General features: G+C 42.3%; 1 protein-coding gene across 1 annotated transcript in view; it reads left to right on the forward strand.

The window, feature by feature from the left end:
- Positions 1–15,248, forward strand: part of LOC311100942 (uncharacterized protein) — a 127,752-nt gene that overhangs the window by 87,320 nt on the left and 25,184 nt on the right. Inside the window, exons 11-13 of the mRNA XM_084141918.1 lie at positions 1,630–1,690; positions 8,139–8,379; positions 13,883–13,927. Coding sequence (XP_083998044.1) covers positions 1,630–1,690; positions 8,139–8,379; positions 13,883–13,927 — 347 coding nt within the window. The remainder of the gene's footprint in view (positions 1–1,629; positions 1,691–8,138; positions 8,380–13,882; positions 13,928–15,248) is intronic.

Below are 15,248 nucleotides of genomic sequence, written 5' to 3' on the forward strand. Positions count from 1 at the left end.
AGAGAGAGGAGAGGACTGAGGGCAGAGTAGATAGGGGACAGAGAGAGGAGAGGACTGAGGGCAGAGTAGATAGGGGACAGAGAGAGGAGAGGACTGAGGGCAGAGTAGATAGGGGACAGAGAGGGGAGAGGACTGAGGGCAGAGTAGATAGGGGACAGAGAGAGGAGAGGACTGAGGGCAGAGTAGATAGGGGACAGAGAGAGGAGAGGACTGAGGGCAGAGTAGATAGGGGACAGAGAGAGGAGAGGACTGAGGGCAGAGTAGATAGGGGACATAGAGGGGAGAGGACTGAGGGCAGAGTAGATAGGGGACAGAGAGAGGAGAGGACTGAGGGCAGAGTAGATAGGGGACAGAGAGAGGAGAGGACTGAGGGCAGAGTAGATAGGGGACAGAGAGAGGAGAGGACTGAGGGCAGAGTAGATAGGGGACAGAGAGAGGAGAGGACTGAGGGCAGAGTAGATAGGGGACAGAGAGGGGAGAGGACTGAGGGAAGAGTAGATAGGGGACATAGAGGGGAGAGGACTGAGGGCAGAGTAGATAGGGGACAGAGAGGGGAGAGGACTGAGGGCAGAGTAGATAGGGGACAGAGAGAGGAGAGGACTGAGGGCAGAGTAGATAGGGGACAGAGAGAGGAGAGGACTGAGGGCAGAGTAGATAGGGGACAGAGAGAGGAGAGGACTGAGGGAAAAGTAGATAGGGGACAGAGAGAGGAGAGGACTGAGGGAAAAGTAAATAGGGGACAGAGAGCACCAACCATCCTAAATACCCTACAGTCAATCTGACTTCACATAAAGAAAGGCTTGATTTGATTCTGTCCTGTATGTCCTACCCTGTCTCTATTGAGAGGGAAAAGTCCTGTATGTTCTACCCTGTCTCTATTGAGAAGGGGAAAAGTCCAGTATGTCCTACCCTGTCTCTGTCTCTCTACCCATCTCCAGCTGTGCTGTGACAGTGCTGTTAGTCATCTTTATGAAGAGAGAGATACTGTCTACATTGATAATTACTGCCTCTCAGAATAGTGTCCTCTCCTCATGGATAATCACTTGGTTGGGGGTGGCTGATAGGGGATCGTACGCTGCATTTGGACACGTTGTCATTAGTTGCTAGGAAACACAAAGTGTGCATCCCAATTATCTGTACTGAAAGTGTGCACTTTCACTTCCCTTCACTGATTTGAAAGGAAATGACTGGTATGAGATCCCCCTCTAGCCAATGGGGGAAGTAGATAACAACTGCACACTTCAGGAGAAGGAAGATATTAAGCAACCAAAGTGGATATTGTAACTGAATAGACATGTTATAAAGTGTTAATAACTCCTGAGTGGCGCAGTGGTCTAAGGCACTGCATCGCAGTGCTAGCTGTGCCACTAGAGATCCTGGTTCGAGTCCAGGCTCTGTCGCAGCCGGCCGCGACCGGGAGACCCATGGGCGGCACACAATTGGTCCAAGGTAGGGGAGGGTTTGGCCGGCAGGGATGTGGGTTCGTTTCCCACGGGGGGCCAGTATAGAAAATAAATATAAAATAAAAACCTGTATGCACTCACTAACTGTAAGTCGCTCTGGATAAGAGCGTCTGCTAAATGACTAAAATGTTAATAACTCTCTGTTTCTGTCTTCTCTCCACAACAGAATGGACTCTGAAAGAGAACGCTGTAAAGTACATTGAGCTACTGGAAGACAGACTGCAAAGGTTAGTTTTTTATTTTCTCGCTCTGCTTTATTATTTATTTATTTATTTATTTAACCTTTATTTAACCAGGTAAGCCAGTTGAGAACAAGTTCTCATTTACAACTGCGACCTGGCCAAGATAAAGCAAAGCAGTGCGATAAAAACAACAACACAGAGTTACATATGGGGTAAACAAAACATAAAGTCAAAAAAATACAACAGAAAATATATATACAGTGTGTGCAAATGTAGTAAGTTATGGAGGTAATGCAATAAATAGGCCATAGTGCAAAATAGTTACAATTTCATATTAACACTGGAATGATAGATGTGCAGAAGATGATGTGCAAATAGAGATACTGGGGTGCAAATGAGCAAAATAAATAACAATATAGGGATGAGGTAGTTGGGCGGGCTAATTTCAGATGGGCTGTGTACAGGTGCAGTGATTGGTAAGCTGCTCTGACAACTGATGCTTAAAGTTAGTGAGGGAGATAAGAGTCTCCAGCTTCAGAGATTTTTGCAGTTCGTTCCAGTCATTGGCAGCAGAGAACTGGAAGGAATAGCGGCCAAAGGAGGTGTTGGCTTTGGGGATGACCAGTGAGAGATACCTGCTGGAGCGCAGACTACAGGTGGGTGTTGCTATGGTGACCAGTGAGCTAAGATAAGACAGGGATTTGCCTAGCAGTGATTTATAGATGACCTGGAGCCAGTGGGTTTGGTGATGAATATGTAGTGAGGGCCAGCCAACAAGAGCGTACAGGTCACAGTGGTGGGTAGTATATGGGGCTTTGGTGACAAAACGGATGGCACTGTGATAGACTACATCCAATTTGCTGAGTAGAGTGTTGGAGGCTATTTTGTAAATTACATCTCCGAAGTCAAGGATCGGTAGGATAGTCAGTTTTACGAGGGCATGTTTGGCAGCATGAGTGAAGGAGGCTTTGTTGCGAAATAGGAAGCCAATTCTAGATCTAACTTTTGATTGGAGATGGTTAATGTGAGTCTGGAAGGAGAGTTTACAGTCTAACCAGACACCTAGGTATTTGTAGTTGTCCACATACTCTAGGTCAGACCCGCCGAGAGTAGTGATTCTAGTCGGGTGAGCGGGTGCAAGCAGCGTTCGGTTGAAGAGCATGCATTTAGTTTTACTAGTGTTTAAGAGCAGTTGGAGGCTACGGAAGGAGTGCTGTATGGCGTTGAAGCTCGTTTGGAGGTTTGTTAACACAGTGTCCAATGAAGGGCCAGATGTATACAAAATGGTGTCGTCCGCATAGAGGTGGATCCGAGCGTCACCAGCAGCAAGAGCGACATCATTGATATACACAGAGAAAAGAGTCGGCCCAAGAATTGAACCCTGTGGCACCCCCATAGAGACTGCCAGAGGTCCAGACAACAGGCCCTCCGATTTTTCACATTGAACTCTATCTGAGAAGTAGTTGGTGAACCAGGCGAGGCAGTCATTTGAGAAACAAAGGCTATTTAGTCTGCCAATAAGAATGCAGTGGTTGACAAAGTCGAAAGCCTTGGCCAGGTCGATGAAGACGGCTGCACAGTACTGTCTTTTATCGATTGCGGTTATAATATCGTTTAGGACCTTGAGCATGGCTGAGGTGCACCCATGATCAGCTCGGAAACCGGATTGCATAGCGAAAAAGGTACGGTTGGATTCGAAATGGTTGGTGATCTGTTTGTTAACTTGTCTTTCAAATGCTTTCGAACGGCAGGGCAGGATGGATATAGGTCTGTAACAGTTTGGATCTAGAGTGTCACCCCCTTTGAAGAGGGGGATGACCGCGGCAGCTTTCCAATCTCTGGGGATCTCAGACGTTACGAAAGAGAGGTTGAACAGGCTAGTAATAGGGGTTGCGACAATTTCGGCGGCTAATTTTAGAAAGAAAGGGTCTAGATTGTCTAGCCCAGCTGATTTGTAGGGGTCCAGATTTTTCAGCTCTTTCAGAACATCAGCTGTCTGAATTTGTGTGAAGGACAAGCGGGGGGGCATGGGCAATTTGCAGCGGAGGGTGCAGAGCTGGTGGCCGGGGTAGTGGTAGCCAGGTGGAAAGCATGGCCAGCCGTAGCAAAATGCTTGTTGAAATTCTCGATTATTGTAGATTTATCGGTGGTGACAGTGTTTCCAAGCCTCAGTGCAGTGGGCAATTGGGAGGAGGTGCTCTTATTCTCCATGGACTTTACAGTGTCCCAAAACTTTTTGGAGTTAGTGCTACAGGATGCAAATTTCTGTTTGAAAAAGCTAGCCTTTGCTTTCCTAACTGATTGTGTATATTGGTTCCTGACTTCCCTGAAAAGTTGCATATCGCGGGGGCTGTTCGATGCTAATGCAGTACGCCACAGGATGTTTTTGTGCTGGTCAAGGGCAGTCAAGTCTGAGGAGAACCAGGGGCTATATCTGTTCTTAGTTCTGATTTTTTTGAATGGGGCATGCTTATTTAAGATTGAGAGGAAAGCACTTTTAAAGAACAACCAGGCATCCTCTACTGACGGAATGAGGTCAATATCCATCCAGGATACCCGGGCCAGGTCAATTAGAAAGGCCTGCTCGCTAAAGTGTTTTAGGGAGCGTTTGACAGTGATGAGGGGTGGTCGTTTGACCGCGGACCCATTACGGACGCAGGCAATGAGGCAGTGATCGCTGAGATCCTGGTTGAAGAGAGCGGAGGTGTATTTAGAGGATAAATTAGTCAGGATGATATCTATGAGGGTGCCCATGTATATTATTTTTATACGCACACGTCATATGAAAATCCCTCCCCTCTGTAGGCAGGCTGTAGTTTTCCACTTTATAATTGCTCTCCTGACCATCAGTTCACACACACATTTTCTTATCATAGCCTACTCCCTGCATTCCTCAGTTATCGCCGTTCTCACAATATTCTGCACCATGTTTAACAGTTCTCCTTCTTCTTCTTCGATGTCCTACTCACATTGCTAAATAGTAACACAATGTCATAATCTTTACTGGTCCTACACTCACACATTACCAGGTAGTAGATTCTAACACATATCACACAGTTCAGAGTGTAATAATTAGTCACTACTAAGAAAGTACTAATCATACTTAAAACAAGAACATTTCACAACTATATTTAAGGGTGGAACATTTAGTCATTACTTTTAACCTGTATATATTTTAATTTTTATATCAAGAGGAGTGGGACAAAATCCCTCCTGAGATGTGTGCAAACCTGGTGGCCAACTACAAGAAACGTCTGACCTCTGTGATTGCCAACAAGGGTTTTGCCACCAAGTACTAAGTCATGTTTTGCAGAGGGGTCAAATACTTATTTCCCTCATTCAAATGCAAATCAATTTATAACATTTTTGACATGCGTTTTTCTGGATTTTTTAAAAGTTATTCTGTCTTTCACTGTTCAAATAAACCTACCATTAAAATTATAGACTGATCATTTCTTTGTGAGTGGGCAAACGTACAAAATCAGCAGGGGATCAAATACTTTTTTCCCTCACTGTAACAGAAGAAGGACATAGCCCTGCCATGTTCCGAACTCCAGAACAAAGAGCCACTCTCTCTATATACACTCTTTTACACGTTTCTTCACGAACATCTGGTATCAGTGGGCATTACCTTCTTTGATGTTATTATCCTTTACCCCAAGTCAGTATATCCTGTCCATCAATTATTCTAAGATCAACATCAGTAATCTCCTTTAACATAAGGAATGCAGACTCTGTGGCACCAAGCCACTTATCTACCAACTCTCCCCTGGGTCACACAACACTATGAAATGACATCATTACAGATTTTATAACACTGTTGAGGCCTTGATCCTCTTCACCTCTAACACTATATTATGATTAATTGAAGACTTGAACCTCTGAACAATTTTTATTCTTTCACCATAGTACTTAAACCTATTTTATCACATTTTATAATGTCGTCATATTGAGGACTCGAACCTCTGAACAATCTTATATTGTTTTCTTTCAACTTGGAGGACTCAAACCTATCTTTATAATGTCGTACCCAATAAAAGACCCTACTCCCAATCTTGTTAAACCCACTCTCCTTCTCCTCTGTTGTTTTCTACTCATTACTCTGAACAAACCCTGTGTAGAATCATAGCACCATGTCATTGTCAAATTTGATATTTATCCTTACATCTATTTACGTACTCGAATACCACTCATCTGTTCCCCTCAAAATAATATTGAATTTTAAACGTTAGTTACAGCTCAGCTTTACCACAGATAAGCAGAATTTAACCTAATCAAAAAATGAAAGTCTGCTTACCTGTTAGTTCGGCTGTAAACTGCATCCTGTTCATTTAGACGCCAATCTGTTATGACGAGTTTCTCTGGTATCTCGTACTTCAGGATGTAAGAGAGTAGTCGACCACTTAGATGGAGAGTTGATTCATAGTTATTACATTTTGACAGTACTGGATTCGTCTGACAAGCGGTACGGGCGTAGCCTCTAGTCATCCGAATGACTTTACATAGAAAACCTCTCCGTTTATATAATGCTTTCCGAGCTAATTCCATCCAACAGTTGCCAACCATTATTGAGTGTCACTCATCTCCTAAAATAGGATCCCCGTACATGGTATCGTGTGGCACCCTAGCCAGGCCATTCCATCACGTACTCCTTCTAAGATTATCACCAGTGGCCCCCAATCTATCTTGGCACGCAGACCTTCTGTCACCCACCAGTGACATAACTAACACATGGCGTGTCCTTATCCTCTCTAAATGAGATCAACGACATTAACCAATACTGTATAAAAATACGTTATATCACTAGGCAAGTCAGTTAAGAACAAATTCTTATTTACAATGACGGCCTACACCGGCCAAACCCAGACGATGTTGGGACAATTGTGCGCCGCCCTATGGGACTCCATAGCCGGTTGTGATACAGCCTGGAATTGAACCAGGGGGTCTGTAGTGACGCCTCAAGCACTGAGATGCAGTGCCTTAGACCGCTGCGCCACTCGGGAGCCCCCAAAATTAAGGAAAGCTTTGACTATGTACAGACTCAGTGAGCATAGCCTTGCTATTGAGAAAGGTCGCCTTAGACCTGGTTCTCAAGAGAAGACCGGTTATGTGCACACTGCCCACAAAATGAGGTGGAAACTGAGCTGCACTTCCTAACCACCTGCCAAATGTATGACCATATTAGAGACACATTTCCCTCAGATTACAGCGATCCACAAAGAATTCGAAAACAAATCCAATTTGGATAAACTCCCTTATCTATTGGGTGAAATACCACAGTGTGCCATCACAGCTGCAATATTTGTGACCTGTTGCCACAAGAAAAGGGCAACCAGTGAAGAACAAACACCATTATAAATACAACCCATATTTATGTTTATTTATTTTCCCTTTTGTACTTTAACTATTTGCACGTCGTTACAACACTGTATATATACATAATATGACATTTGAAATGTCTTTATTCTTTTGGAACTTTTGTGAGTGTAATTGTCACGCTCGTCGTACGGAATAGACCAAGGCGCAGCGTGATGAACGAACATGTTTATTTATCTATAGTGATAAATACTGACAATGAACAAAACAACAAACGACTCGTAACGTCCTTGGTAACATAGACCAACACGGAACAAGAACCCACAAACACAAAGGGAAAACAGACAGATTAAATATGGCTCCCAATCAGAGACAACCAGCCAAAAGCTGACACTCGTTGCCTCTGATTGGGAGTCACTCAGGCCAACATAGAAATAAACAAACTAGAACACCCAACATAGAAAGAACACACCCTGGCTCAACATATAGAGTCCCAGGACCAGGGTGTGACAGTAATGGTTACTGTTAATTCTTATTTCACTTTGTTTTTTATCTATTTCACTTCCTTTGGCAATGTAAACATATGTTTCCCATGTCAATAAAACCCCTTAAATTGAAATGGAATTGACAGAGACAAGGAGAGAGAGAGTGTTATAACGAGTTTTGATAAAGGATTAATTCATGTCTGTAAACTCCTAGGCTAGATGAGGGACACAGGACAAGGACACACCATGTGTTAGTGGTGTCACGAGTGAGTAACAGAAGGTCAGTGTGCCAAGATAGATTGGGGGCCACTGTTGCTTATCTTAGGATGGGTGGGTGATGGAATGGCCTGGCTAGGGTGCCACACTACACCAAGGAGGTGGATGACATGGTGTTGGATGAGTGACCATCTATAATGTTTAGCAACTGGGTAAGATACAAGTAGAGTGGAAGGGCATTATATAAGCTGAGAGATTTGGTATGGAAGTCAGTCATATGACAAGAGGCAAAGCACGTTCATCTTGTCATATGATCCAGTACTGAAATAAATGTAAATGAAACTTCCAGCTGAGTGTCGACTGATCTCTTGCATCCTGAACTTCTCAATACCAGAAACTCCTCATAACACAGAGACAGAGAGCGAGAGAGATGATGTCTGTGTATCTGATAATGGGTTGTCTCTGTCTGTCTGTAGTTGTGGCTGTCCCCCTCTGGAGCGTATCTGGGAGGCAGATCTAGAAGCCTGTCACCTCCTCCTCCAAGGCCTCCAGCTGTGTACCCCCTTCTGTAGTGGTCCGGACCCTGCCACAGTGGTACTACCCAACACACAACCAGCCACTAAACAGGAAGCAGACCTGCAGGAATGTGCCATGTTGACAGCTCTGGGGGGGTGCTGGTGCCCCGAGGCCAACCTACAGAACTCAGAGTTCACCAAGGTAACCAACACAGCACTACTTCTGACCAGAGCCCTATGGGGATAGGGTTCCATTTGGTACGCTATTAAAATAAGGATACATTTGATATTTTTCTACCTTACAGTTCAAATCAAATTTTATTTGTCACATGCGCTGAATACAACAGGTGTAGACCTTACGGTGAAATGCTTACTTACAAGCCCTTAACCAAGAATGCAGTTCAAGAAATAGAATTAAGAAAATATTGACTAAATATATGGTTCCCTACCCTGACAGTAGTCTATGGGCCAGGAGAAACACATTGGATGGGTCCCAAATTGCACTCTATTCCCATTATAGTGCACTACTTTGACCAGAGCCCTATTGGCCTTGGGACGCATTTGGGACACAGCCTCAAGGTCTTATATAGGCCATGTTCATACATACTAGAAAACACAGAATCTGATGTTTACTGCCAGGGATCTAGAGGGCTGATGGGGGCATACCGTGATGTTTACTGCCAGGGATCTAGAGGGCTGATGGGGGCATACCGTGATGTTTACTGCCAGGGATCTAGAGGGCTGATGGGGGCATACCGTGATGTTTACTGCCAGGGATCTAGAGGGCTGATGGGGGCATACCGTGATGTTTACTGCCAGGGATCTAGAGGGCTGATGGGGGCATACCGTGATGTTTACTGCCAGGGATCTAGAGGGCTGATGGGGGCATACCGTGATGTTTACTGCCAGGGATCTAGAGGGCTGATGGGGGCATACCGTGATGTTTACTGCCAGGGATCTAGAGGGCTGATGGGGGCATACCGTGATGTTTACTGCCAGGGATCTAGAGGGCTGATGGGGGCATACCGTGATGTTTACTGCCAGGGATCTAGAGGGCTGATGGGGGCATACCGTTTCCACTGAGGCCTTTTCTTTATTCATAGTATAATACATATCATGTAGCCCGTATTTATCCAGGAAGGGAAGATTATGTTAACATCTGGTCTGGTACACATGTCATCTTAACATGAAAACCTGACCTTAAAGTGCCTTTGCAAAACAGTGTTTTAATTCAGTCAAGTATAGTATTTCTTGTTAGCATTCAACAGTAGTTACATACATTCCAACTATCATGCAGCCCATAATTATCCAGGAAGGGCAGATGAGTTAAACTTGTGGCCTGTGAAAACATGACCTGACCTCAAAGAGCCTCTAACTCACAGTCCTCTTAATATGGATAGAAACCTGTATTTAAATCAAGTGCCTTTAGCCGACAGTCCTCTGCCGTTTTCCAGTGGTGTAGTCAGTGACCGTGTACTGGTGAAACAGGACAGTCCTCTACAGTTTTCCAATGGTGTAGTCAGTGACAGTGTACTGGTGAAACAGGACAGTCCTCTGCCGTTTTCCAGTGGTGTAGTCAGTGACAGTGTACTGGTGAAACAGGACAGTCCTCTGCCGTTTTCCAGTGGTGTAGTCAGTGACAGTGTACTGGTGAAACAGGACAGTCCTCTGCCGTTTTCCAGTGGTGTAGTCAGTGACAGTGTACTGGTGAAACAGGACAGTCCTCTGCCGTTTTCCAGTGGTGTAGTCAGTGACAGTGTACTGGTGAAACAGGACAGTCCTCTGCCGTTTTCCAGTGGTGTAGTCAGTGACAGTGTACTGGTGAAACAGGACAGTCCTCTGCCGTTTTCCAGTGGTGTAGTCAGTGACCGTGTACTGGTGAAACAGGACAGTCCTCTGCCGTTTTCCAGTGGTGTAGTCAGTGACAGTGTACTGGTGAAACAGGACAGTCCTCTGCCGTTTTCCAGTGGTGTAGTCAGTGACAGTGTACTGGTGAAACAGGACAGTCCTCTGCCGTTTTCCAGTGGTGTAGTCAGTGACCGTGTACTGGTGAAACAGGACAGTCCTCTGCCGTTTTCCAGTGGTGTAGTCAGTGACAGTGTACTGGTGAAACAGGACAGTCCTCTGCCGTTTTCCAGTGGTGTAGTCAGTGACAGTGTACTGGTGAAACAGGACAGTTAACTACAGACATGGACAACAAGCCGACACATGCCTCTGTAGCTCAGCTGGTAGAGCACGGCGCTTGTAATGCCAGGGTAGTGGGTTCGATCCCCGGGACCTCCCATACGTAAAAATGTATGCACACATGACTGTAAGTCGCTTTGGATAAAAGCGTCTGCTAAATGGCATATTATTATTATTATTATTATTTATCAATGGTTATCTCCTACTGGTGTGCTGTGACACTCGTAGGATTGTTTGATAAATCACACTCCCTAGAACTCTCTATGACTGCCTAGAAGTCCCTAGAACCCCTATTTTATTTCACCTTTATTTAACCAGGTAAGCCAGTTGAGAACAAGTTCTCATTTACAACTGCGACCTGGCCAAAATAAAGCAAAGCAGTGCGATAAAAATGACAACACAGAGTTACATATGGGGTAAAACAACATAAAGTAAAAAAATACAACAGAAAATCTATATACAGTGTGTGCAAATGTAGCAAGTTATGGAGGTAATGCAATAAATAGACTATAGTGCAAAATAATTACAATTAGTATTAACACTGCTATGACTCCATAGAACTCTCTATGACTCCCTAGAACTCTCTATGACTCCCTAGAACTCACTATGACTCCATAGAACTCCCTATGACTCCCTAGAACTCACTATGACTCCATAGAACTCCCTATGACTCCCTAGAACTCCCTATGACTCCCTAGAACTCCCTATGACTCCCTAGAACTCCCTATGACTCCCTAGAACTCCCTATGACTCCCTAGAACTCCCTATGACTCCCTAGAACTCCCTATGACTCCCTAGAACTCCCTATGACTCCCTAGAACTCCCTATGACTCCCTAGAACTCCCTATGACTCCCTAGAACTCTCTATGACTCCCTAGAACTCTCTATGACTCCCTAGAACTCTCTATGACTCCCTAGAACTCTCTATGACTCCCTAGAACTCCCTATGACTCCCTAGAACTCTCTATGACTCCCTAGAAATCCCCATGACTCCCTAGAACTCTCTATGACTCCCTATAACTCCCTATGACTACCGAGAACTCCCTATGACTCCCTAGAACAGGTTCTTCCATACTCGGTCCTGGGCCTCCCCCTGGGTTCACGTTTTGGTTTTGATAACGAGTTTGTCTTAATGTTTACTTTTCCTATTTTTAGCTTTGATCTATACTTAATGGTCTGCATGAATCTCTCTCTCTCTCTCTGTGCTGTTTGGTCTTTCTTTTCCTGAAGCCTGACCTGTCCTCCTAATCTCTCCTCTGGACAATGAAGGTGAGACAAGGACATCCATCTTTCCTCCATCTCCTGTCTGTCTCTGCTGTGTATACCATCTTTCTCTTGTCCCAACCAACCCCTGTCAAACCACTTACAACCAATAACTTACAGCTCTCCCGAAGACAGAGACTTGGGGTGGTCTGTATATACATGTTAGTAGAGGTGGTCTGTATATACATGTTAGTAGAGGTGGTCTGTCTATACATGTAGGTAGAGGTGGTCTGTATATACATGTAGGTAGAGGTGGTCTGTCTATACATGTAGGTAGAGGTGGTCTGTATATACATGTAGGTAGAGGTGGTCTGTATATACATGTAGGTAGAGGTGGTCTGTATATACATGTAGGTAGAGGTGGTCTGTATATACATGTAGGTAGAGGTGGTCTGTCTGTAGAGGTGGTCTGTCTATACATGTACAGTGAGGGAAAAAAGTATTTGATCCCCTGCTGATTTTGTACGTTTACCCACTGACAAAGACATGATCAGTCTATAATTTTAATGGTGGGTTTATTTGAACAGTGAGAGACAGAATAACAACAACAAAAATCCAGAAAAACGCATGTCAAAAATGTTATAAATTGATTTGCATTTTAATGAGGGAAATAAATATTTGACCCCCTCTCAATCAGAAAGATTTCTGGCTCCCAGGTGTCTTTTATACAGGTAACGAGCTGAGATTAGGAGCACACTCTTAAAGGGAGTGCTCCTAATCTCAGCGTGTTACCTGTATAAATGACACCTGTCCACAGAAGCAATCAATCAATCAATCAATCAGATTCCAAACTCTCCACCATGGCCAAGACCAAAGAGCTCTCCAAGGATGTCAGGGACAAGATTGTAGACCTACACAAGGCTGAAATGGGCTACAAGACCATCGCCAAGCAGCTTGGTGAGAAGGTGACAACAGTTGGTGCGATTATTCGCAAATGGAAGAAACACAAAATAACTTTCAATCTCCCTCGGCCTGGGGCTCCATGCAAGATCTCACCTCGTGGAGTTGCAATGATCATGAGAACGGTGAGGAATCAGCCCAGAACTACACGGGAGGATCTTGTCAATGATCTCAAGGCAGCTGGGACCATAGTCACCAAGAAAACAATTGGTAACACACTACGCCGTGAAGGACTGAAATCCTGCAGCGCCTGCAAGGTCCCCCTGCTCAAGAAAGCACATATACAGGCCCATCTGAAGTTTGCCAATGAACATCTGAATGATTCAGAGGAGAACTGGGTGAAAGTGTTGTGGTCAGATGAGACCAAAATGGAACTCTTTGGCATCAACTCAACTCGCTGTGTTTGGAGGAGGAGGAATGCTGCCTATGACCCCAAGAACACCATCCCCACCGTCAAACATGGAGGTGGAAACATTATGCTTTGGGGGTGTTTTTCTGCTAAGGGGACAGGACAACTTCACTGCATCAAAGGGACGATGGACGGGGCCATGTACCGTCAAATCTTGGGTGAGAACCTCCTTCCCTCAGCCAGGGCATTGAAAATGGGTCGTGGACGGTTATTCCAGCATGACAATTACCCAAAACACACAGCCAAGGCAACAAAGGAGTGGCTCAAGAAGAAGCACATTAAGGTCCTGGAGTGGCCTAGCCAGTCTCCAGACCTTAATCCCATAGAAAATCTGTGGAGGGAGCTGAAGGTTCGAGTTGCCAAACATCAGCCTCGAAACCTTAATGACTTGGAGAAGATCTGCAAAGAGGAGTGGAACAAAATCCCTCCTGAGATGTGTGCAAACCTGGTGGCCAACTACAAGAAACGTCTGACCTCTGTGATTGCCAACAAGGGTTTTGCCACCAAGTGCTAAGTCATGTTTTGCAGAGGGGTCAAATACTTATTTCCCTCATTAAAATGCTAATCAATTTATAACATTTTTGACATGCGTTTTTCTGGATTTTTTTGTTGTTATTCTGTCTCTCACTGTTCAAAAAAACCCACCATTAAAATTATAGACTGATCATGTCTTTGTCAGTGGGCAAACGTACAAAATCAGCAGGGGATCAAATACTTTCTTCCCTCACTGTATATCCCCCATGTCATCAAACATACAGAACCACAACTGCTCACAAAGCAACGCATGGAAGGTCATTCATATTTTAGTTTATTTTAATGTGTGTGTGCGTGCGTGAACCAGTTAATTTTGGAGATTAATAATTGGCTTCCCCTCATTATGATGATGCAGCTACAACACACACAAAGCATAATTGCGTTTTCAATAATCCCTTTTTATCTTTTGTTGCAGAAATTGGAAGAGTTTTTATTCTGCGTGGAGGATGTTCACCCGGAGGTAGGCATGGATTCACTTCCTCTCTGCACTCTACTGTATGCTAAAGCTAAAGCTAATGACTAATATTACTATAAAGCTAATGACTAATATTACTATAAAGCTAATGACTAATATTACTATAAAGCTAATGACTAATATTACTATAAAGCTAATGACTAATATTACTATAAAGCTAATGACTAATATTACTATAAAGCTGATGACTAATATTACTATAAAGCTAATGACTAATATTATTATAAAGCTAATGACTAATATTATTATAAAGCTAATGACTAATATTATTATAAAGCCAATGACTAATATTATTATAAAGCTAATTACTAATATTACTATAAAGCTAATGACTAATATTATTATAAAGCCAATGACTAATATTATTATAAAGCTAATGACTAATATTACTATAAAGCTAATGACAAATATTATTATAAAGCTAATGACTAATATTATTATAAAGCTAATGACTAATATTATTATAAAGCTAATGACTAATATTATTATAAAGCTAATGACTAATATTATTATAAAGCTGATGACTGATATTATTATAAAGCTGATGACTAATATTATTATAAAGCTAATGACTAATATTATTAAAAAGCTAATGACTAATATTATTATAAAGCTAATGACTAATATTATTATAAAGCTAATGACTAATATTATTATAAAGCTAATCACTAATATTATTATAAAGCTAATGACTAATATTATTATAAAGCTAATGACTAATATTATTATAAAGCTAATGACTAATATTATTATAAAGCTAATCACTAATATTATTATAAAGCTAATGACTAATATTATTATAAAGCTAATGACTAATATTATTATAAAGCTAATGACTAATATTATTATAAAGCTAATGACTAATATTATTATAAAGCTAATGACTAATATTATTATAAAGCTAATGACTAATATTATAAAGCTGATGACTAATATTATTATAAAGCTAATGACTAATATTATTATAAAGCTAATGACTAATATTATTATAAAGCTGATGACTAATATTATTATAAAGCTGATGACTAATATTATTATAAAGCTAATGACTAATATTATTATAAAGCTAATGACTAATATTATTATAAAGCTAATGATTAATATTATTATAAAGCTGATGACTAATATTATTATAAAGCTAATGACTAATATTATTATAAAGCTAATGACTAATATTATTATAAAGCTAATGATTAATATTATTATAAAGCTAATGACTAATATTATTATAAAGCTAATGACTAATATTATTATAAAGCTAATGACTAATATTATTATAAAGCTAATGACTAATATAATTATAAAG

The sequence above is a fragment of the Coregonus lavaretus genome (assembly GCF_964263955.1).
Source record: "Coregonus lavaretus genome assembly, chromosome: 25".
NCBI classification, from domain to species: domain Eukaryota; kingdom Metazoa; phylum Chordata; class Actinopteri; order Salmoniformes; family Salmonidae; genus Coregonus; species Coregonus lavaretus.